The following is a 24,545-nucleotide window of genomic DNA, read 5'->3' as shown; positions in this document are numbered from 1 at the left end:
ACAAGAAGGCAGGCTCTCCCATCCAACTCACCAACAACTCCTACTATAGCCTGTGCTGTCCCCTTTAGCCAGCCCTAACAGCGGCAGGAAAAAGTGTTCTTTTTAAACACAGAATTGTTTTGGAATTCCCCCTGGTGGCATTCAGGGCTGTCACTAAGCTATCTCGTCACTCATCCTCTGTACACCCTGCCTAGACCAATGGCCACCTTTCAGTCCCCAGAGCACACTCTTTCCTGGTCCCTTTCCCCTGCCTGGGCCTCAGAAGACTAATTGAAAGGCCAACTCTTCTGGGGATTCTCACAGAGCAGCCTCTCTCTGTTAAACCAGGCCTGTGGCAGGCAGGATGACATCCCTCCCCAGTTGTCCTATCCCTGGACTCCATCAAGTTACCATGCATGGCAAAAGGGACTTGGCAGGATGCTCTGTGTCCCCAGAGGTCAAAATAAGTGAAGATAGGTGATGGTGGAAACACAGCTCAGAGACACTCAGACCACTACAGTTCTGGCCCTGGAGGCGGAAGGGCCTGTGAGTCAAGAAACAAAGGCAGCCTACAGAAATCCCAACAGCCAGGAAGCAGGTGCACTCTAGGGTGAGCAATCTGGCCACCCTGCTTTTTATGAGCTGCTAGTTTAGGGTGTGTGTGTGTGTGTGTGTGTGTGTGTGTGTGCATGTGTATGTGTGCATGTGTATGTGCATGCATGTGTGTGGCATTTGTGTGTGTGCACATGTATGTGTGCATGCATGTATGTGTGATATTTGCACATGTGTGTGCAGGTACACATACTTCTGTGCATGCATGTGGAAGCCAAAGGAGGACACTGGGTGTCATCGTCTATCACTCTCTACATTGCTCCATTGAAGCAGAGTCTCTCCCTGAACCTAGAGTGAGGCTGGCAGCTAGTAAGTCCTAGTGATACTCCTGTTTCTGCCTCACCCTTCAACATTGGAATAACAAACTGTCACACTTGTGTTCTTACCAAGATGCTAGGATGAGAGCTGAGGTCTTGCACACTTGTCCAGCAGGTACTCCTGCCTACTGAGCCATTTCTCTAGCCATTAGGGCAATTTTTTTATACCGGAAAGAAGAAACTGATACACCTATTCCACATCTCTTCATACTCATTGTCTCCCCCAAATATGACAGTCATTATCATTATTATCATTATAATCATTATAATTTGATTTAATCCATAAGAACATATGACGTTGTAACCTTCCTGATACCACATTCTCAGTTAAGAGCACATAGTAGGTCCACAATACCTGCAGGATGGATGAATGGTCAGGTGGCTGGGCACAGGCAGGGATGGTTAGGGATGTCTGTGATGCAACTGTGTGTGTGACAGTGTAGACCCAGGTCTGTATAGTCTCCCCGTGTGCTATTCAAGGAAGCATAAGTGGTATCCTCCATCACTTCCCCATCCTCCCATTCCCTTCATAGACACACGGGAATTGGTTTCCATGGATACAGAATGTAACACACATTGACATTTGGAACTAAAGTCTTGCTTTTACCTTCTAACGTTTTCTTTTGGTAACATGAATCTTTGTATCTCTTCAACAGAGTAAGGGGTTATCTCCATTAAACGTAAATGCATCCATGGTATGGTGGCACACACAAAGGCACCTAACATGATAGAGTGACGGTGGGTCCTTAAAGGTTAATTAGGCAGGAGCAACAGAGAATTTAAACAACCATGTCCCTCAATCCTGCAAATCTACTTAGACATACATAGACGTACTCATGCAGGTGGATACAGAGCGTAACGAAGACCTAACTCATATGTGCGACTTCACAGAATGGAAATCCATTTGACTCTTTCATATCAGTGTCCAAGATGGTGCAGTGCAGGTCTGGTGCAACAACCCACAGTGCTGTGGCCACAGAGTCTTCCTAACTTGTCACTTTGCTGTGAGCAAGAGCCAGATGACTAATCTAGCTCCTGCCACTGAATAATCCCTGTCACAGCAAAGGGGGGAAATGAATGGGTGGCTCCCCTTACCAGGAGGCTCTTAAGAACTACAAAGGATATTTTTGCTTATAATCCCTCTGGCCAAAATGAAAGTCATGGAGCCACATAGCTGCAAGGGAGCCTGGCAAATGCAGCCATTACATAAGCATGTGAGGCCAGTTAGAAGTTTCTCGTACCTAGAAATAGAAAGTAGATATTAAAGGGACAATCAACAGGCAGTATCTCAGATGGTCCTTGCAGCAACAGGAAATTAGAAGTACCTCAAACTGATTAAATAATTATGATAATCTATGAAACAAAAACCATGTCAGTGCTTTTATTTTGTAATATGGGGATTGAACTCATGACCTCCTGCATGCCAGGCAAATGCCCTACCAACTAAAATATATATATATATATATATATATATATATATATATATATACACACACACACACACACACACACACACACACACACACACACACACACATATATATATGTTTCTTTTCAGGTACTGCTGTGTAAAAGACCAATGATGAGCGAACTGCAGTATAGTGACAGTGTACCTAGGACATCCCTGGAAATGTCATTTCTTCAGTCAACAGAACACGTGCCCCTGTTTGTGCCTGCTATGTGCTCCCACTCTTCTCCTTCTGAAGACAGGGTGAATGAAGTCCGTCGAGCCCTTGTATTCAATACCTGCATTTTAGAGAAAATTGCCAGAATTCTTGAGGGTTCCTTTTGGCTTGAGGGTTTGTTTTGTTTGTAAGGTTTTCATCCGTTTGGTTTTTGGTTTTTGTTTTTGTCTTTGAGACAGGCTCTCCCTGTGTTGTCCTAAGTGAAGCTCAACTCCTAGATTCATCCTCCTGCCTCAGCCTCCAGAGCAGCTGGGGTTACAGATGCAGACCACTGCATCTGACTAACAGTCAAGAAAATACCAGTGATATTGCCTGAGGGTAGGGCTGAGGGGTGAGCCGGTCACGGAGAGGTTTCCTTCCTTTTTCTAAAGATTTATTCATTTTATGTATATGTGTGTTTTGCCTGTATGTTTGTATGTGCACTTGTTGGTGTCTGCTGACCACAGGGATTAGAAGAGGATGTCAGGGGTTGGGGATTTAGCTCAGTGGTAGAGCGCTTGCCTAGCAAGCGCAAGGCCCTGGGTTCAGTCCCCAGCTCCAGAAAAAAAAAAAAAAAAAAAAAAAAGAAGAGGACGTCAGATCCCCTAGAACTGAAGTTACAGATGGCTGAAAACCACCATATGGCTGCTGAAAGCTGAACCTGGGTCCTCTGGAAGAGCAACACCTACTCTTAACCACTGAACCATCTCTCCAGCTCCAAGAGATTTTCTTTTTATCCTTTTAACTCTGAAGTTTTTACTATGAAAATGTATTATTTTGGAACTTACATTTAATATGTTTAATAAACGTTTAGTAAGCTAATCCTCTACACTAGAGAGCTAAGGTTACCTCCGTCACTGGCACCTGCCTTTTCTTACCAGTGTTTGTCTGTCTTTGAGTTCTGTCCCTTCACCTCTCTTGGGAGCTCAGAGGTCCTGGTGCTGGATGTCCAGCCTGCCTATTCTTCAGAACAACAGAGAAGTGACGCAACCGTGAAGGTTATCAGTATTGCTTCAATCGTGAAGCTCATTACCCACACAAAGCCTAGCCTCCTGTTGCAAGTGCCCAGTACAATGGCACAAAAGGCAATCGGAGGCCCTGAAAATATGAATGTTGCATGACCAGAGGCTGAACAAAGAGCCGATCCCTGTGGGAAAAATCACAGGATCCGAAAGCATAAGAAACAAAATTCTTACTTCAGTCAGTGAGAGAAAGTGGGAACCTTTTGAAAAACAATACAAAGAATCTTATTAAAAATAGAATCGGAGCTGGGACCAGTTCCAAGAAGACCATAATGTTAGCTTTTCAAAGCATCTCCGGAGACTACCGAGGGTGCTTCCAACACACACAACAAAAACTCCTGGAAGATGAATCATGAGTGCATAGGATGGCACAGAAAGAAATGTCTTTTTAAAATCATTTTTAAAAGCGATTTATAAGGAAAACAAGTTAGGCTTTCTCCAGGGGAGGGAGGTTGCCAGAGAGAAAGAAATAATTAGCACGCAACATCATGAGAAGGTCAAGGTCTGTAAGAAGTGCTGAGAACATTCCTGTAATGTGTGAGCCAAAACCAGAGAGGCCAGGAGGCATCTGTGGAAGAGAGCTAGACCACACCACGGGTGTAAAGACCAGTGCCAGAGAAACAAATGCCCTTGCCCTGGATCTCTGAGAGGCAGCTCACATACGTTAGGACATGCTGCCTCTCTTTCAATTTTGTACAAAGTAGAAAGGGGACCCAGGGAGGGCCCAAGATTATATCTAAATACATACAGAGGGAGTCATTGGTTATAGAGAGTGAATTAAAACAGATGACAGGAGCAGTGGAGGTTGCCAGTAAAACCCTAGTTCTACGTTCAAAGAGCTACTCTACCAATTAGATGTCTGGAGAGAAATGAAACATTCAAAAAGACAGTCTCCCTGGACTTCCAGTGACAAAGATCATCCCACAGACCAGTGACAGGATGCAGCTGGCGATTTTAGAATGAGTCCAGAGCCTCCAGTAAGGCCCAGGAGGAATAAGGAACCTGGTGCCTTAGTAATCAAGACAGCAGTAAGTGGGAAGGAGCATTAACCATGTAGGTACTACTTTGAGGGTTTTCTGTGTACCCACTGCAATCCTTACAACAATCATTCTTCTCTCTCTCTCTCTCTCTCTCTCTCTCTCTCTCTCTCTCTCTCTCTGTGTGTGTGTGCGTGTGTGTGTGTGCGTGTGTGTGTGTGTGTGTGTGTGTGTGTGTGTGTGTGCCAACCTATGGAAGTTAGAGGATAATGGTGGGTGTCTAGCTCAGTCACTCTCCCCCATATTTTTTGAGACCAGACCTATCACTGAGTCAGAGATCATTCATTGGGGTAGACATCGGTGTGATACAGGAGCACCCCTATGTCAGAGGCATCCTCTGAATTAGAAAACATCCCAGTCCTCTTCTACAAAATGTTCATCAAGGGATGGAGAGATGGCTTAGCGGTTGAGAGCCCTGGCTGCTCTTTCAAGAGGAGTAGTCTTTGATTTCCTGCAGCCATAGGGAGGCTCACAACTGTCTGTGACTCCAATCCCAGGGGATACAACTCCCTGTTCTGGCTTCCTTAGGAACCAGGCACGTACCTGGTGCAGACGTACATGCTAGCACACAACCATACACCTGGGTAAAATGAAATAAAGAAAATTGTTATAGGACACACAACCTGCTTCAAAGAAACGAACCCATGGAGCTGACAGGAACAGGACATCAGAGGAAAAATAGGCTTTCCATCATTTGTATCCGAGCCTTTACCCAAGTAATAAAATTATGTTAAATTTTCAAAGGCAAAATGAGAACTGATTTTTAAGGAGCGGATCAGTGAACAGTAAATAATAGAATAAGATGCAGTCCTACCCACTCCAACTTCTAAATTCCTGCCTAGCTATTATAAGCAATGTGACAAAGAAGGGAACACAGAGCTCAAGGGTGTGGTGACCAGGGGTAGGAAGAACACAAGTGTCTTAGTCTGTCTATACAGCTCACCTCTCTGTGATGGCACTAGGAGGGAAGAAGGGGTCAGGGGAACCTGGAGTTGGTTTAGAGAGAACAAAGGCATATGCAAACTGAAGTGCATCTACTGTGCCTTCAAACCATGCAAGAGCAGATGGGGCTGAGACCCTGGCAGGGAACTGTCTAGGCCATGGTCCCATCCCTGTCTTTCCCTCTCCAGCTGTCTCCACCTCACTCTGTGGATTCAACGTCACTTATTCCTTGACCTTCCTCCTCACAGACTGTCATGGTTTGAATATGCTTGGCTCAGGGAATGGCACTATTTGGAGGTGTGGCCTTGTTGAAGTAGGTGTGTCACTGTGGGCTTGGGCTTTAAGACCCTCATACCTGGTAGCCAGCCTGCTTTCAATCCATTGGCCTTCAGAACAAGATGTTGAACTGTCAGCTCCTCCTGCATCATGCCTGCCTGGATGCTGCCATGTTCCTGCCTTAATGACAATGGACTGAACCTTTGAACCTGTAAGCCAGAGGGTTGCCTTGGTCGTGACAACTTACTCTTCCCAGCAGTAAGACCCTAACTGAGACCACAGACCTTTCCTGTATGTTTCCTTTTGACATTTATCCCGATTTGTAACAGAGTAACTTATTAGTTGACACGTCACCCTACTAGGTGCATGTGTGCAAATTACAGCCCTCAGACCTGCTCTGTGCTTCCAGATGTTTTTTAATAAACTTTAACTGGAATACAGCTGTGACCGGTCGGGTGTTCATGGCAATTACGTTCCAAGAGAACAATTGGATCATGGACTTGTTTGCAGAGATGTGACCCACAAAATCTAAACTGTTTACTATCTAATCCTCTACAGAAAAACCCACCAGCGCTACAGATCCAGAGTCTCCTCAGGAAGTGATTATGTCTGAGCCGTATGCTATACCGTAGCAGCACCTTCTGTGAAAAGAACTTGACACAGCTGCCCACTGAACAAACCTGGGGAAATGGTGAAGGCTGGCAAATGGTACGTATGTACTTAGGTCTCCAAGATGCACGTCTGCGTGCTCATGTAATCTCACCCACAGACCCAAAGCAAAGTCCTTCTATCTTACACAGGGAGATGTTGAGGGAGGACTGCCAAGCTCACTGAGCCAGTAAGGGCAGAGCCAGGGACCCAAACATCTGTCTCCAGAATCAGCCGCAGACCGCGAGTCAGGCCAGAGAGTGCTTCGTTCACATTTTTAGTAACTCCTTAGCTGTGAGTGGAGGGAGCAGGCAGATAGCCAGGAGTGTTTTCTGGCTGCTGACTGGGCATATCCGGCATATCCCTGAGAGTTATGAATGGCCGTCCTGGTTATGAGCTAGCAAACATCACCACAGAGCTCCCGTACCCCTGAGCAACACTGAACCTGACTCTCCCTGCCAATAAATCACCAATGGGCATGCCCTGTCCCCGCCTCACAGGCGAAGGAAGGGTGAGCGGGATGAAGCCAGATGAGGTCTGAGCTGAGGCAGAGCTCAGTGACCGCCAAACTCCTCAACCCCAGCTCCGGGTCAGAGAACCATTTCTCAGCACTTCTCTGGGCTTCAACAGGAAGCCAGCCATGCACAAGAAGGCACAGCATGACAGATGCATGACAGCATGAGTTCCTGTCAGTTATGTGACTCTGGAAGGGGTGAGGTTACTCAGAAGCCTAGCATGGTCTCATGTAACGCTGTTCAGCGAAAGCCCAGCGTCCACTCCCAGGACAGCTGGCTACTCAGCGGCACGGAGCGCCCATACCCAGTGAAGGACACTTGCTGGGTGCCCTGGCTGATGAAAGTCAAAAACAGCTCTACAAAGCCCTCACGCAGAAGTGAACTTCAATTCAGGAGCATAGGGGAAACGGCAGAGTCCATGTCTGTTTTGCAGCCAAGAGTGGAGGAGGAGGACAAAACAGCCACCCAGCCACTGACTGCAGGGAACCAGAAACAAGAACGGCACTGGCGATCCACAGCCCCGAGATCCCTCCACAGGATGAGGCTCCTTTGGCTCCGACTTTCCCCATCTGCTCTCATCTCATTTCTTTCCCAAGAGGTGGTATTAGGGACGGGGTCCTCGCCACGCCTCGAAGGCGGCTCCACACAACTTTAGCGCACGGCCATATCATCTTCCCTCGATGTCAGCCTGTCGTCCCGCTCTCCCCTCCTCCCAGCGTCAGGAGGAGAGAGTCACTATGCTGAGTATTAGCTGCCTTCCCACCTCTAGGAACCACATACTTCCAGAGCAAGGTGGTACCATTAGAGACATTAAATATGGCAAAAGAAAACCAGCAATGTGTGGATTGTAAAAGAAATCTAAGGCTCTGCGTCGGCTCCCCTCATGCCAAGGATCATGGTGGTGGAGAAGAAAGGGAAGGAGGAGTGAGTGGTACTTTAATGTCACTTGAAAGCCTTAGCGCCAGCCCAGCTCAGGAGACGCAAACGCATATCTACAAGTGGCCAGAGCAATTTTGTATCTGTCAGGCTGAGTCATAAAGAAAACTGAGGCTTCTGTTTTACGTATCTTTGGGTTTTTATTTCATTTCGCTAGTGATCCTTTTTTTTTTTTTTTATTGTATTTTACTAAAAAAGATATGGCTCTGAGACAGATTGAAAATTAGAATAAAGCACGTTCTTTCCTGTAGACTTTGAAAATAATTGCCCAAAGCAAGCCACTGAAATGAGATTGAGTTGTCTTACATGTCTGAACAGCTCCTCCGGCACACTTCTTGTAAAAGAGATGCAAGCTAAAAAAAGAAAAAAAAAGAAAAAGAAAACCACCAAGACGTCATTTGCCCCCAACCGGCCAAGCGTAAGAGGTTTCTATGTGACAACTGCTAGGGCCCAACTCCCTGCAAAACAAGCTGCACCTGTGGCTAGTGGAAGGCTGGCAAAATCTCTCATGGCTACCATTTTGTTGGTAAACTACAAAGATTAAAAAACTGCTAGCCACTAGGCATGGTGACACACACCTCTGATCCCAGCACTCAGAAGGCAGAAGTGAGTAGATCTCTGAGTTGGAGGTCAGCCTGGTCTACATTGTGCATTCCAGGACAGCCAGAACTACACAGAGAAACTCTGCCTCCAAAATAAATAATAAGTTAAATAATAAAATAAAAGGAGGAGGAGGGAGAGGAAGAGGAGGAGGAGGAAGTGGAAGAGAAAAAAAGTGCTAGTTAGTGGAGGCCTAGATAATGAGGGTGCTTTTTACAGAGTACAGGGTATAAATGAAAAGGGCAGGTGGGACAACCCATGTGTACTGAATAGACTGTGTTTTTAAAACCTAGAAGGAAGAGACTGAAGGTGAAGGCTTAGACGTTAACCATACCCATCGCTCTTGCAGAGGACCTGGGTTCAGTTCCCAGCATTCACATGGTGGTTCATAACCGCCCTGCCCTCCAGTTCCAGAGGATCTGATGCCCTTTTCTGACCTCCAAAGATGCCAGACACACACATGGTGCACATATGTATATACAGGCAGAGCACACACATACATAAAGATGCCAGGCACACACATGGTGCACATATGTATATATAGGCAGAGCACACACATTCATAAAGATGCCAGGCACACACATGGTCATATGTATATACGGGCAGAGCATACACATACATAAAGGAAAATAAAACAAAATAGATGAACCCAAAATAAAAAGTTTTAATAAATAAAATAAAGATTAAGACTAGGAGTAAAAACATACTTGACTGTGTACACAAGCTGCCTCAGGAGAACACAGAAGCTATAAATACTGACAGCCATCAAGGCAGGAACCGGAGGGTACTGGGACTTTTGAACACTTTCCTTTTATACACTTTGAAATTTTCTCCACATGGATGCAAATCACACACTCGAGGGCTTGATTTAAAAACTTAGAGGAACTGTGGTCGGCACTGCATGGATCTTCCCAGTCACCGACACCTACCAGTGCACACCAAATAACCCGAGATGGTGGCATGCACTCTGGATGACTAGACCTCCGTGGACCACGGGCAGCCATTATCAGGAGATGAAAGCACAATGCATCCTAACTGAAGATTCCAAGGCGTGGCTACATGCAGTCAGCCTGGGCATCCCCAGGACAGGTCAGTCTGATGCCTCAGCCCCTTCTGCTCGCTGCCTTCCCTTACTAAAGCCAACGTTAGGTTCCAACAAGCTTGCCTTTGCACCATCATTCCTGCAGCAAAGGTGCTCTCAGTTTAGGCCCGAATAGTCAAGGAGACCTGCCTGACATTGCTGAACTAGAAAGAGACTGGATCCTGGGATCTCCACTGGATCCTGGGATCTCCAGTGTGTCACTCCAGGCTCCAGACCTGCAACCTGGACTCCTCTGCTTATGGACAAAGGAGGCACAAAATGTATGGGTGCCACGTGAAGCACTAGGCATAATTGGTTCCATCTGAGCCCCACGGTAGACCGGGGTAAGTTCATTCCTCGCCCAGGCAATATTGGATGAGGAGGGAGTCTGTGAGAGGTAGGGACACTGGGCTCTCAGACCTCAGCCACAGGGCTGTCTGCCCTCAGGAAGCTCTCTGAGGTTCAACTGAGATGGACAGATTTAAAGAAAATGATTAGAAAAGCTTGGGTGACAATCAGCAGGAAGACACTGACCAGGGCTGGAGAGACAGCTCAGCACTCACGAGCGCTGGTTGCTCTTGAACAGGACTCAGGTTTGGTTCACGGAACCTACATGGCAGCTCAGAACCAACTCCAACAGCCCCAGCTCTGGGGACCTGAGGCTCTGTTTTGGCTTTCACAGGCTACAAGTCATTCACAGATATCCATGCAGCCAAAACATCCACTCATATAAGATAAAATTAAATAGAGTCACCGACCTAAGCAATTAGATCTACTCCACTGGTGTTTTCTAGAGAAAGATGAATGAGTATAGAAGGCACCTCACCTCCAGTGTATACCCATGCACACACACACACACACACACACACACACACACACATACACACACACACACACATACACACACGCACACACACACATACACACACGCACACGCACACACATACACACACACATACACACATACACACACACATACACATACACACAGACAGACACACACACACACACATACACGCAGACACACACACACATACACGCAGACACACACACACATACACACATACACATACACGCAGACCGACACACACACACATACACACATACACGCAGACACACACACACAGACATACAGAGACACACAGACATACACACAGATGTGAACCCACATATACACACACATACACACATACACACACATATACATATAGACATGTACACACAGACATACATGTATACATATGAACACATACATGCAGACACAGACACACACAGACATAAACACATTCATGAACCCAGACACATACACACACATATATATGCACAGACATGTACACATATACATATGTACACATGCATACACACACATAAATACACACACATACACACAAATGTTTCTGAATGCCACTGAACTAACATTTTCTATTTGCCCTCATTTCCCCACACAATATGCATTCTCCCTGACCAATGAGCCAGAGTCCCCTCTACTTACCAAAGTGCCCTGGAGCCTGGCATTTAAATGGCACTCACTTTCTGGGCATCTCTGTGAATAGCTCGAACTCCAGGCAGAGTGGAGTGACCAACGCCGTACAGCCATCTCCAGCGTGGCATTCACTTTCAGAGGTCTGGCTTGCAGAATAAACTACAGTCTGCTGTTATAGTACAAGGCTGATTAGGAGAGAGCTGTGAGCATCTCTCTAGCTGTTTCTCTGACAACAGAGGCAACAAGACAGGGCCCCTCCATCTCTGATGCACCCACAGTTAGAATGAAGGCAAGGGATTTATTTATTTATTTATTTTAGAACTTCATACATGAGCGCTGGATTTATATCATTTCTATCCCTCCCTCTTCCCTCCAACTCCTCACATGTCACTTCCACTCACTCTCAAGTTCATGGCCTCTTATTCGATAACTGTTGTTGCACATATAAACAGACACGCACATACAACCTATGAGTTGATTTAATGTTACTTTTAAGTACATGTGCCTTAGAGCTGACAACTAGGGATCGGATAATCAGGGGGCCAAGACTAACTCTTCCCGTCTCAGCAACCAATGACTGCCTGTAGCTCTTCCTCTAGGGGTGAGGCCTCAGGAAATTCCCACAGGAGCACATCTCCATCCACAGGAGAATGCCTGTTACATGGCGTTCTCATTGACCAGGACACCTGCTGCTACATAGTGTCTTAGAGACAGGCAGATGCTGCACCCGAGGAATCTCAACAAGGAATAGAGTTGGCTTCTGTACCCCGAGTGTCACTATTCCCAAAGCCAGATGAAGTGTCCCACGAACCACAGGTGGCACATCCAAAGGAGAGTGAAGTTTCTTGGGCCTTGAGAAATTAAGAGTTTTGTGCTGAGCTGAGTGTGGTGATGCTTAACCCCACAGACAGATCTCTGCGTTCAAGGCCAGCCTTGCCTACAGAGTGAGTTTCAGGACAGCCAGGGCTATACACAGAAAACCTATCATAAGGCCCCACCCCCCACACCACCCCCCGAAAAAACCAACAAGCAAACAAACAACAACAACAACAACAACAACAACAAAAGAGGTTTGTGCTTTTGGCAAACACTAAGTCACTATCAGAAGGGGGTAATTAGAAAAAGCAGCTTGCCCAGGTCAGCACAGCTTGCAAGTGCTTCCGCAGGGGAATGCCTTCGATGCCCAAGAAAGCGGGGAGGCACTTGGCTGTTTGCTTTTGTGGAAAGGATGAGGAAACGGGCTCTGAGATTTACCAAGGATATTCCGATATCAAGCCTGACCCCATAACTACCCAGCGGAGAGTCATCCTCCTAAGATCTTGTCGCTCTGACTGTGCTCCCACCAGAAGCACCCACTTCCCCAGAAAGGGGGTTGTCACACAGCAGAATCTCATTCCAGACCTGCCTGTCAGACAGAATCAACATTTTCACAATTATAAACTCAGAGGAACACTGATTTTTTTTTTAACAAAAAAAATTTTTTTAAGGTAAGCTGGCTTTGAACTTGGAACCCCCAGTCTTCTAGTCTCCACCTCCCAAGTACTAGAATTACAAGTGTCTCCCACTACACCTGCTACAATGTAATTGTCCCATTCTACCAAGTTAGATATCCTTATTTATTTATCAAAATTATTTGTTAAACACCCATCACCTAAACATGCTAGGCACTGCGCTAACAGGTGGGGAACCACTGTGCTGACAGCCTAGCTCCTGCCCTAGAGGGCTATCGAAACCATGGTTTAAGGCCACTGAGATGTCCCAATGGGTAAAGTGCTTGCTGGACAAGCCTAATGACACGAGTTCAATCCCAGGTTCCCTCATCAGGAGAGAATAAAGACCTGAAAGGTGTGGTGTTCTCCATATATACACACAGTACCTTAAAAAAATAACATTTTCGATTTGTAAAATATGGTGGTTTAACAACCCCAGTAGCTCATCAAAATTAACCATGATACTTAAAACAACACACACACACACACACACACACACACACACACACACACATACATGACCAATCTAGACTGTATACTTTATACAGTCAGAAACTCTGAGTACAAGGCCCTTTTGCAGCTGAATATCAAATTCCTACCAACAGAATCACTTTGACAATACTTCATGTATTGACTCCATTTTCCACTACTGTAACAGAATGCCCCAAAGGCCAAGTCTCATGAAGAAAAGAGAGCCAGGCACGGTGGTGCACACCTTTAATCCCAGCACTTGGGAGATCGTGAGGGGTGTGGGGGGTGGGAGGGGAAGGACGGGGACAGGACATGGCAGGGGAGGGGTCTCTAGGTTCGAGACCATTCTGGTCTGCAAGGCAAGTTCCCGAACAGCCAGGGTAACAAACAGAAACCCTGCCTTGAAAACCAAAAAGAAAGAATGAAAGAATGAGTGAAAGTCAGGCAGGAAAGATGATTTATTTAGCTTATACTTTTAAAGTTAAATCGTACATATGCTATAATTGTATAACATATTTTTATATATTCTACTACCCACTTTGTGGGTGTTCACATGCATGAACATACACATGTATGGGAGCCCAAGTGCTACCAGGAGCTTGTGGAATCAGAGGGCAATTTGTGGGAATTGGTTTTCTCTTTCCACCATATGGGTCTCGGGGATCCAACGCAAGCCATCAAGCTTGGCAGTGAACGCCTTCACCCGCTGAGCCATCTCTCTGGCCCTAAGCTAACAGTGTTAGAGGCTGAACGTCAAATGGCATATGGCAGGGGCTCTGGAGAAAGCCTCTGTACATGGCTCACAATGACAGGAGCACATGTGGCCAGAAGTGATCAAGCTGTGAGGCAGGATGAGACAGAGCGCAGAGAAGGGCTGGGCTTGCTCCATCGAGACCCCTCTTACGACAACTCATGTAACTGTTCAGCAGAATCCGAGAAATACAACATCAGCCCCTTCCTAGGGCATGTTGTAATGACCTAACATCTCCCTCTTAGGTTCCCCCTCTTGAAGGCCCCACCATCCTATTGGGGAACCAAGCTTCCAACACATGAACCCTCAAGAAACACAGGAGACCTGTATCCAAAGCACAGCACCTTGTAAAGCTGCAGGTGACACATCCTAAGAGAGGACGATCTACTGCAGGACTGTAGGACGAAGAAATGAAGGCCCAGGTACGAAGACAGCAGACACATCCACTGCATCGCTCTTTTCAACACAGAGTATTTTAGAAGCTACTGAACCTGCCCTTGAAGAACCAACAATGGACCCATGGCCAAGTCGAAGAGCAATGTCACTAAGCAATGGACGAGTAAACTGGATTTCTGAGTCAACCTATGTGCAGCACTAATTGTTGAGCAAAGCCAAAGAGTTGCAAAAGGCTGGACAGTCTTGCACACAAACATTGACAGACACAGCCTAGGGAATCACAAAGAAAAGGCATGCATGGTGAATGCCAGCCACATCAACTCCAGAAATGGTTTGTCCTAGCAGGAGAGGTGAAGCAAAGAGAAAGGGTGTTGAGAGTTGGTTTCTAAGCATTATGTCTGAAAAGCAAACAAACAAAAAACAACTAAATATGGCTACATTTTGTTATCTATTAACTCTGAAAAGTAGAAACCTAGATATATGACATATGTTACATTTCTTCTTACTTTTGTTGATGTTTTATGATTTCATTTCTTAAAGTTTCTTTTAAAGGCTACACAAGTGATACATAACCAGTACTCAAGAAACCTCTGTGAGAGAAGAAGAAAATTAAGAAACAAGAACAAGAAAACAGAAAGCCTAATTGTTTAATGTCAAGAAACGCTACAGGAAAACAGCAACACTCTCTGGTTTTTGAGGTTAAATCACTGCCTTAAATAATTTTACATTGATTTTTAAAAACCTCTCACATGGCAGGTAATTCCTCTAAACAATATTTTTAAGAGCTTGGGGCTATCACCTAGGAAGCTGGTATTTCTCAAATCATGGTCCTTGGGAGTGTGTGTGGAGTGGAAGTAAGGATTAGGCACTTTAAAATGCAGGTTCCAGGGCCCCACCTGAGATCTGCTTACTCAAAATCTCTCCCGAGTCTGAACTCTTAATAAGAGAACACACAAGTGCACTCCATTCTTTGGTACACAAAGAACCCCTGGATTATAGGTTGTTTTGGCACCTATTGTGCTCAGTGAGGGGACTAAGCTCATTGGGCTTCACAGAGCTTCAGAGTAGGGGTGAAGGGAATGTTTTCTGGTAGTGAACACGACACTTGCATTCAACACGAATGACACGAGCATTCAAGACAGACCTGATGAACGCTGGCTTCCTGTGCACAAAACCTACCCCAAAGGACAAAGAAATGTGCTTTTAGAATAAGACCAGTTTCTAAAAGATCTTTAAACAGCAACTGGGTCAACAGGAAAACTCAAGTCCGGCCCTACAGCTGTGCGCGCCAGAAGAGGCCTGACATGATTTTTACCAAGGCCAATCTCATTCAAAAGAAACATGGACTCGCATCCGAATGGGGCTCAGGACATCTCCACTGGTGTCCACTACCACCGAGCTGCCACGGTCCCACCACCCCCACCCCCACTTTCCCTGACTTTTGCTTTGGTCTCCCTGATCTTCCTCTTCACTATCCCATGCCCTGTGTTCAGACAACGCCAACCCTGATCATGAATTAGAAACGTTGCATGGCGGTACACACATGAGCTGTTCAGCCTCACTAGTGGAGAATAAAGTGCAAGTTTAAACCACAGAGATGCAATTTCACACCCATCAAGATTGGCAAAATGCCATATCTAACAATATCGAGTGTCAGCAAGCATACGGAGCCACTAGGCCCCCTCCCCCAACCACCACTGGCTAGAACTCGGATTGGTGCAACTGCTTCAGAGAGCAACCTGGCAATGTATTACAGCGGAAGATGTCCGTTTCCTTTGACCCAGCTATCCCCTTCTAGACGGTTACCACGGAGAGACTACAAACATTTCCACAGGAAGAAGAGTCTAAGGCTGTTTATAACATTGAAGTACACTGATCAAAAAAGTAAGCCCTGCAACTATTAATAAACTAAATATATGGCTGCACATTCATCTGAAGGACTATGATACAGCAGATAAACGAGAATTAGTAGTATCTTGGTGAATAAAACTCAGAATTATTTAATTAATATTAGAGAACTGGAATAAGCTCGGATTTACAGGGTTCGTTTAAAACACACGTATCAGTACTGTATCTGGTTTGTCGGTGCACACATATCTGGTAAAAGTCTGAAACACAGGATAAATTGTCAAATTTGGGATAATGGCCACTGTGTCTGGGGAGAGGAGCAGTGACCTGGAGATGCTCATAAGGTTTTAACTGGGTTCGGCATAGCTCGTTTCTTCCCTGGGTGGGGAGTGCTGGCTATTTGCGCTATTATTTCACATACCTTTCTGGATGTCTAAAGTTCACCTCCGCCCTAAGAAGGAATCCCAGGACTGAGTTTATTTACTCTGCGAATTCTGAAAGGGAGCAGGGTGGCTTGAGGGGTGCTGGACCAATGGACTGCAAGACAAGCATCAGGAACCAACAGGTCCCCAGCCCTTGATCTGTATAAGGAATGCATAGCGAATAATCACACCCACCACCATGGCAAACATGGGATTTATAATGTCCATTAGTTAACCCGTAATCCCAGGACAGCAACAGTGCATATAGCCCATAGAACCATCGAGAGCAAATGATAAGTCTGTGCTGGTTTATTTGGGGGCATTTTCTCTGCAAAGGCTATCAAGGCCTTGCAAACCCCTAAGCAAGCATTGATATCACGACAAATGGCACTTAACTGTTAACAACTTGCAAGAAAGTATTTAGACCATACAAATTAGCCAGATTAAAAGATACCACTGTTCACAGCTCCTCCGGTCAGCTTGCTTTGGACTAGCTTCATGGGGAGAGCAGAGCTCAGACCAGAAAGAGGTATCTTTCTGTTGATACCATTGAGCTTAATGGCATCAGAAAACCTCAACTAATTGCAAAGACCAGGCTCAGATACTAGCGGGCAAGAGACCCACATCTAACCAGAGAAAGTGCTCTTAACTGTAAAGGCAATGAAAGTTCAAAATTCCTCTCGGCTTAACCCAAACACATTAACCCTCACACTAGTGAAGATGAATAAGTGTGTGGTTAAGTAGAACACCAGGCTTCTTACTCAGAAAAGGTCTAACAATTCTAGCCAAATATTGGTGTTCAAATTTGTCTTCTCCCAGGAGTGCAAGGAAAACAGAAAATTCTGCAGACTTAATTGTCAGGTTCTGACCTAAAATGAACTACAACATATTAGACCTGAAAGGTCAGGAGAGCAGAATTCTTCTTTTCTCCTTAAACATTAACCCACTTCACCTCAGGCTGCATTTATTAAACACCTAACAACTATCAGAATGGACCCTCATTCATAACTGTAACCTTTTCTCACTGATACAGTAAATTCCACATCCAGCGGCCAGTTATCTTCGCAAACAGAAAGCATGAGTCATGAAAATAAGTTATCTCTTCAGGCGCATTGAGAGACTGGCCTCTTTATTTTCATTAAAACAGAGTTCTGATCATCCTCAAACCACTTTCTTTAGGGACGTTGATGTATTAAGATTAAATGATCCTTATAAAAATTCTCAGTTTGGGGACTGAGAGGACTGCTCAGTAGCTGTTCTTAGAGAGGACCTGGGTTCAGTTCCCAGCACCCAGAGCAGCTCACAACTGCGGGTACCTCTGGTTCCAGGATCCAACACCTTCTTGTGAGCATCAGGCACCCACAGTGTACAGACACACAGATTATGCACATAAGATCAAGTCGCCAGTTTGGCCACCAATGTTTATTGTTTATCCTCATTTGGAGGCAACTCCACCCACAAAAGGGTTCAAATCTGGCACACAAATGGGCCTGGGAAAACATCCTAGGGTGATCCCTGTTAAACCACCAATATCTGCTAAGTTCAACAAGGTTTGACACAGGGAGTTAGGAACCGAAGTGACAGAGCCAGTTAAGAGAGGAGAGACTTTAAGAAATACTATCCACTAAGAAACATCTAAGGACCAAAACTGTATTGCGCAGGATGAGAAAAATTAAGGTCCCAGATGTATAGTTTTCCAAAGGCTACCAATACCATACTGGCTAGGTGCAGGTTAACACGGGATGGAATGAACCCAGTCCCACAGGGCCAGTTCCGACTAGTGTTGACTACGATCACGTGCTCATGAAAAGTAGGAACCCCACACAGAAAGTGTGCGGCTCTTACAGGACGAGTCTGAGAGTACTCATCGGGGCAACCACTTCCCTGCGTCTAAGATCCGGTTCACACCCGTCTCTGCGGTTATCACACTGTATTGGAACTGTTTCGTCTTTTCCAACGTGAGGCCACCAGCTAAGGACCGAGCTCCTAGGGGTGCGGACTTATATCCTCATCCATTAAACACCTGCAAATAGTATGTATGTGCCAGCACTAACACTGTGTGTCATTCATCAGTACAATATCACACACACACACACACACACACACACACACACACACACACACACTGCTGGAGACTCAAGCCTCCCACCGGCTAAGCAAAGCATTCTACCCCTAAATTACATGTTCCACCGCCCCTCACAAAACCTACTACTTCATACAAGCATCCCCCACCCCCAAATACATCTTAACAGCACTATTAACAAATGAAATGAAGAAGAGAATGACTTAGGCAAGTTCACACCAGCACAAGTCACACTTGCTCCTTTTTTTTTTTTTTTTTCACTTTTTGAAAATTCCTCAATTCAAACAGGGAACAAAACAGCACATAAGCACAAGTGATACCTTCCATTTGTAGGATGGTGAAACACAGAGAGTGAGCAGAATACATGGCTCTAAACAACCGAGGATTATCAGCAGGGGACATCTCCTTGGGCCTGGTAGCAGCTGAGGCATTTTCAAAAATTACAACACACCAGCCAAACGAGCTTTTCCATCTCCAACCACACACGGCCATGTGGTCAGATCGACTCACCCCAAGGGAGCTGATAGGGCATTGCTAAGGGAGGGCATTTACAAGAACTAAATGTGAACCAGGTCTAAACTTTCAAAGCACCTCAGTGTGTGTGTGGAGGGGGGGGGGTAAGAAGAAGGAAGGGGGTGTTTAGACCTTACTGAAGGAACGACTTGCTTCCAGGATTATTTAAGCTCTCCTGGGAGCTCCTTCAATAGAGGAAAAGAGACAGTCTCTCAGGGCTAGATCTTGGTCTATCTTGGTTTGTGTTCCCCAAGAAGAGAATACCTTTAAACACTCTTTCGGAACATACACCAGAAGATGTTTAAAATAGACCAAATATCTACTTTTCTAAAGGCAGCCTGGGTATATTGCTCGGTGGGAGAGTACATGAAGCCGGGTTGTGAGCCACCCAGTGTCAAGTAAATAAATATAAGCAAACGACAAGCAAACAAGCGGTCCCAGCCTGTACTCCCCGCTCCTCATACCAGCTGGGGCAAAGGGAGAAAGTTGTAAAGCTCAAGAAAGAGGCTCAGCGAGAAACCCAGTGACAGAGAGACTCGGAAGACACCTACCTGGAAACAGTTCATGCTCAAGTAAGGCTTTATCCCGCTGTGCACAGACAGACAGCAGTCTCCTGAGCACCAGCCTGCTCCTCTGGGAAATGCCAATGGGAGGGGCAGAAGTGACCTGAGCGGCTTTTATAAGGGGCGGGATTTCCAGTTCCCACCCCAGCTCCTCCACAGAGTCATTCAGCTTGCTCTGCCTAAGTGACCCAATGGGTTGTTTATACTCAAGTAGGAGAAGAAGACAAATTCTCACAGCCCCTAAAACAGACTGGAAGGTAAGAGAAAGAAGGTACTGACCACAGCCGCTGCCACTCACTGAGAAGTTATCACGTACCGGGCCCAGAACCCCAGGAACTCCCCCCTGGGTTGCAGCCATTATGGGCCCATTTTTACAAATGAAAGCTGAGGCAAAGACTATCAAAGTGCTCAAGGGCACGAGGCAGCGGTGTTGGAGGTGGGACTTGAAAGCTGGATGGAGCAGAACACCTCTGTCTGTCATCTAGTGCTTACAGGCGATGTCATGCTGGAGGTCTACCTGGGCTAAGGAGCCCCACAAATAAGTACAAAAACAGGAGCGAACCTAGAGTCTCACATTAGAATGCAAACATTTCTCCATTTGCCCAAGACAGTGTCTACACAGAAACATATTAGGTTTACTTCACAATTGGACATGGGGTGGGTGGGTGGGGTGGGTGAGAATTAACTTGGTCACCAGAAGTGTTTATTCTACTGACACAATATTGGCCCATTCCTCTCCTGTCCTCCCAGAAGCCTGTCTCCCTGGCTGAGTGTCACTGAAAACAGGTTGTGACATTCTGTCCAGGTGTGCCAAGAAGTCCTAGCCACAGTAAGGACAAGAACAAGCCGGAGGCAGACTTCCTCTTGGGACAGGCTTGCTCTCCGGTTTCCACTCGGCTTCAATACTGAGAGGTGTCATTGAAAGCAAACCGGACAAGAGCAGAACCAGGAGCAGGCACTGAGCCCCCGGGAGGCTGTAGGCCTGCGGCCACCCCCACAGGCAGGAGATACAGCATTGAAACTACTGTGGTATCCTAGTTCTCCACATGAGCTTGGTTACGGCGGAGACACGGAGAAGAAATGCACTGTCTTCTCAGGGCATCCAGCCACGTTAATGTCACCGGACAGGAAGAAGCAGGAAACCTGTGTCTTCAAGCAGAAAGGGGAGATGGCAAGGTGACAGGCCCCGTCATCTAAGGAGACCTGTACCAAGCCGGCAGTTACCATCACTCTTGGCGACCAGCGCAGAAAGCTGGAGCCAGCCCCAGCAGGTCTCAACTCCACCTGAGCTAACACATGGCTCCTTCATGCTCTGTGCCATGTGTTGATCTTGCAACAGAATGTGGGACAGAAGATTTAAAGAGCTGTGTGATGGGGGAAGGGCAGCCAGATCACCTTACCTAAGGCCTACTTAATCAGACCTCCTCAGATTCCCTTTGTATGCTAGGATGACTATCTAACTTGGTGGCAGGGTGTTCTCCAAAATGGCAAAAACAAACAAACAAAACCCAACAGCCAGCAGTGTTCCAGTTTGGAGGGGCTCGAAGCGGGAGGGAGAGGAGGATCCAGAGAGTACAGGCAGAGCACACACCCTCAAGCCCCACACCAAAGGTAATGCTGACCCCAAACTGACCTCCCTGAGGCTCTCACAAGTGGGGGTGCCAGCTGAGTACGCTCAGGGGACCCAAAGGTTGGAACTGGTCCCTAGGAAACTAAACAGAACGGGAAGGTAGTTGGGGGGGGGGGGGACTCCAAATTAAAGTGACCGCTGGGTAACACTCCCCGCCCCCCCACCCGCCCCCCTCAGACAGGCGAGGCAGTGCCCAAGCTAAATGGAGAGGAGGCGGGGCAGGATGACCCCTGCAGACTTCCTCACACCCACAGTCACCTCACTCCTAGGGCCTGCAAACGTTAACTGCCGCCTTACAATCTCCTGCATGCAGGTGGGGAAACTGAGGCCTCCAGAACAAATTGCTGTGCTTTCCAGGTTTTAGTTCGCTTCTCTAGCCAGATTCTTCACTTGGATTTTTTTATGTCTATCCGATTTCTCCTGGTAAGAACACTGCTATTGCAAAGTGAATCTTAAATACAATCGAGGCTGAACTCCAAAAAGGAGCAGAGGACAGTCCGTGAGTCCAGGAAGGGTTTATTTACTGCACCAGGAGGATCTACTTCCTCCCACTCCAGGCTTGCACCCTCATGGTCCTCCCTCGGGACAGCGGTGTGCGGCACCTCGCACCCTCCACCCCCACCCACCGCCCGCACCACAACTCGAGGGCGGGGGCATGGGGCTGCCCTGGGGATCCCTGGGATCCCTTCAGGGTCCCCGGCTGGGACAGAGGCGGGGGACTGCGGTCAGCTGGCCCAGCCTCAGAGCCGGGAACTTCTGACCGCGCGGCCCCCACGACCGCGGCGCGCGAGCAGCTCCAGCCCGGGGTTCCCTTTCTTTGCCTGGCTCGCTGCGGGCGCGACCCCCGGAGGCTCGGCGGCCACTCACCATATTACAGATGGAGGCGATGTTTCGGACAGTCATTAGTCTAAAGGTTGCAGCGATCGCGCACCGCCATCTTTACCAGGGGAAAACGGGACTGTCCATGGTGGCGCGCAGCGAGGCCGGGTGGCGGCGAGGCGGCCTGGGGCCGGCTTGCAGTGGGGTTGGGCGAGCGAGGCCGGGCGGCGGCGAGGGCGGGGCGGCGGCGCGGGGCGGGGAGTGGCGGAGCGACGCAGCCGGGGCCGCGGCCGGCGGGAGGAGGAGCCCAGAGCCGGGAGGCGCCGAACCGGGCCGCTCCTACGTTCCCGTGTCCGCCAGGACTCGGTCGCCCAACCCGGCTGAAAGCTGTTCTTGCTCCCCTGCCCTGGGGTACCGCTCCGTGCCAGCTGCATCGCTAGGTCAGTCCCCAACGAACCCAGCACCGCGGCCTTCACACTGGACCCAGGACACTGGACCCTGGCCGATCGTAGGCTGGGGACCTACACCAGGGGGACACAGGCATGCTCGTTTCCCGATTTCCCTCTGCCTGTTCCTGGTGGTCTCCAACCAGTCAGGGCTTTTAGAGATTAGCTAGGGGAGCTGATGAGTACGGGTGTAAGGGAGTAAGGGTAACCCTAGTCCAACTTTAAAGTTTCTCTCCAGGGTTCTAGCCAGATGGCATCCACCGGAACCCAAAAAGTAAAATGAGACCAGGACATGGGCGTGGCCAGAGAGCCCTGACCAGCAGTAACCCAGCTGCTTGGGAAAGGGTTCCCAGAAAGGAAAGTATTCCGGGTCTAGGAAAGCCCCACTCGGGAGATTTGTGACATTAGAAGGTACAGAGGAAATGGCCAGGTTCTGGGCGGTGCTAGAGGCTGTCCAGGAAATACCAAAACAAAACTTTTGTATCCTCCATCCAGGGAGCTCCTGATCTCAGTTTTGTGAGATTGGGTGCTGTTTGAGTTTTCACACATTCCCACAGAGGCCAAAACTGCAGGCTCAGGGTGCACATTGTACACCGCTTGAAGGATACATTCATGAGAATTGAAAAGGTCCATTTCAAACATGGGGAATAACTGTGCGTCTGCCGTCCCATGGTTTTTGCAGGGAAGCTGTGCATGTGAAACGTGATAAATTCCTGAACCAATGTATTTTGTGGGAAATTAAATTAGGAGAGAAATTAATATAATTGAAGACATCTTTATGTAGCCAAGAGTAACATACTGGTGGTGGGGAGGAGGGCGCAGAGTTTTATACATAACATGTGAGAGCCATCCATTGGTAATTCTTCTAGGACCTGGGGTGGAAATAGAAGACGAACACTACTGACTGAAGGGGGGAGTCACGTGGATACTGTATTTTTCAGTGTGTAGAAGGATTAATATGTCTGCTCACGATGAGTCATTCTACCAAAATTTTATTTTCATTTTTTTTACTGCTGCCAGTTATAGTTCTTTCAGCTTCTACACAATCTATTAGTTAACAGACAGTTAGCTCCACAAGGCTTACAGAGAGAGCAGGTGTCCAACTCAGCTCTGTGTTACCCACATAGTACAGATAAAGGCTAAACTTAGGTTGGGTACCTTTGGGGGAGGGGAACCATTGATAAAACACCCAAACCATGACTGGCCAGAACAGTAAGGTCCAGAAAAGCTTATAAAGATTACGGAATGTCACAAGCTGAAGGCCTGAGCTTTATGAGTGGTTAAAGTTTTAAATTTCCATGTTTTCGGGGTTGGGGATTTAGCTCAGCAGTAGAGCGCTTGCCTAGCAAGCACAAGGCCCTGGGTTCGATCCCCAGCTCCGAAAAAAAAAATTTCCATGTTTTCTGATGATGAACTCCATGATTTCTTCCAATATGAATACACTGATACAAGGCCTACAGGAGTTAAAACACAAGTGAGAGCTGGGGAGATGTGCCAGTCAATAAAGTGCTTACAGCACAAGCATGGGTTCCGAAGTTCAATCCTTCCCCCAGAGTTCACACCCACAAGTAATGAAACATGGTCACTGTGTGTAACTATCCCGCTGCTAGAGAGGCAGACAGAATCCCTGGGGCTTGTGCTGGCTGGCCAGCCAGACTAGCCAAATCACAAGTTACAGATTCAGGCACAGACCCTCTCTGTCTCAAACAAGAAAAGTGGAAGGGATAGAGAGATGGCTGGATGGTTAAGAGTACGTACTGTGGGCTGGAGAGATGGCTCAGCGGTTAGGAGCACTGACTGCTCTTCCAGAGGTCCTGAGTTCAGTTCCCAGAAACCACATGGTGGCTCACAACCATCTGTAATGGGATCCAATGCCCTCTTCTGGTGTGTCTGAAGACAGCTACAGTGTACTTATATAAATTAAAAAAAAAAAAAAAAAAAAAAAAAAAAGACTGCATACTTCCAGAGGACCTGACTTCAATTCCTATCACCCACGTGGGG

General features: G+C 47.1%; 1 protein-coding gene across 3 annotated transcripts in view; it reads right to left on the bottom strand.

Annotated features, from left to right (window-relative positions):
- Usp46 (ubiquitin specific peptidase 46) overlaps nt 1–22,334 on the bottom strand; it is a 69,245-nt gene extending 46,911 nt beyond the window's left edge. The window contains exon 1 of one of the 3 annotated variants that reach the window (XR_010057350.1): nt 22,147–22,334. Coding sequence is in view for 2 of the 3 variants with exons in the window: in NM_001191596.1 (NP_001178525.1) it covers nt 22,147–22,182 (36 nt within the window). In the remaining variant the exon portion in view is untranslated. Of the gene's footprint in view, nt 1–19,637; nt 19,818–22,146 lie in introns of those variants that run through there. The other 2 variants (NM_001191596.1, XM_006250889.5) reach the window with 2 other exon arrangements.
- Nucleotides 22,335–24,545: the final 2,211 nt, after the last annotated feature.

Source organism: Rattus norvegicus, chromosome 14, assembly GCF_036323735.1.
Source record: "Rattus norvegicus strain BN/NHsdMcwi chromosome 14, GRCr8, whole genome shotgun sequence".
In the NCBI taxonomy this organism is placed as follows: Eukaryota; Metazoa; Chordata; class Mammalia; order Rodentia; family Muridae; genus Rattus; species Rattus norvegicus.
The sequence above is the reverse complement of the archived record's forward strand: the minus strand, read 5'-3'. Positions and strand labels throughout refer to the sequence as shown.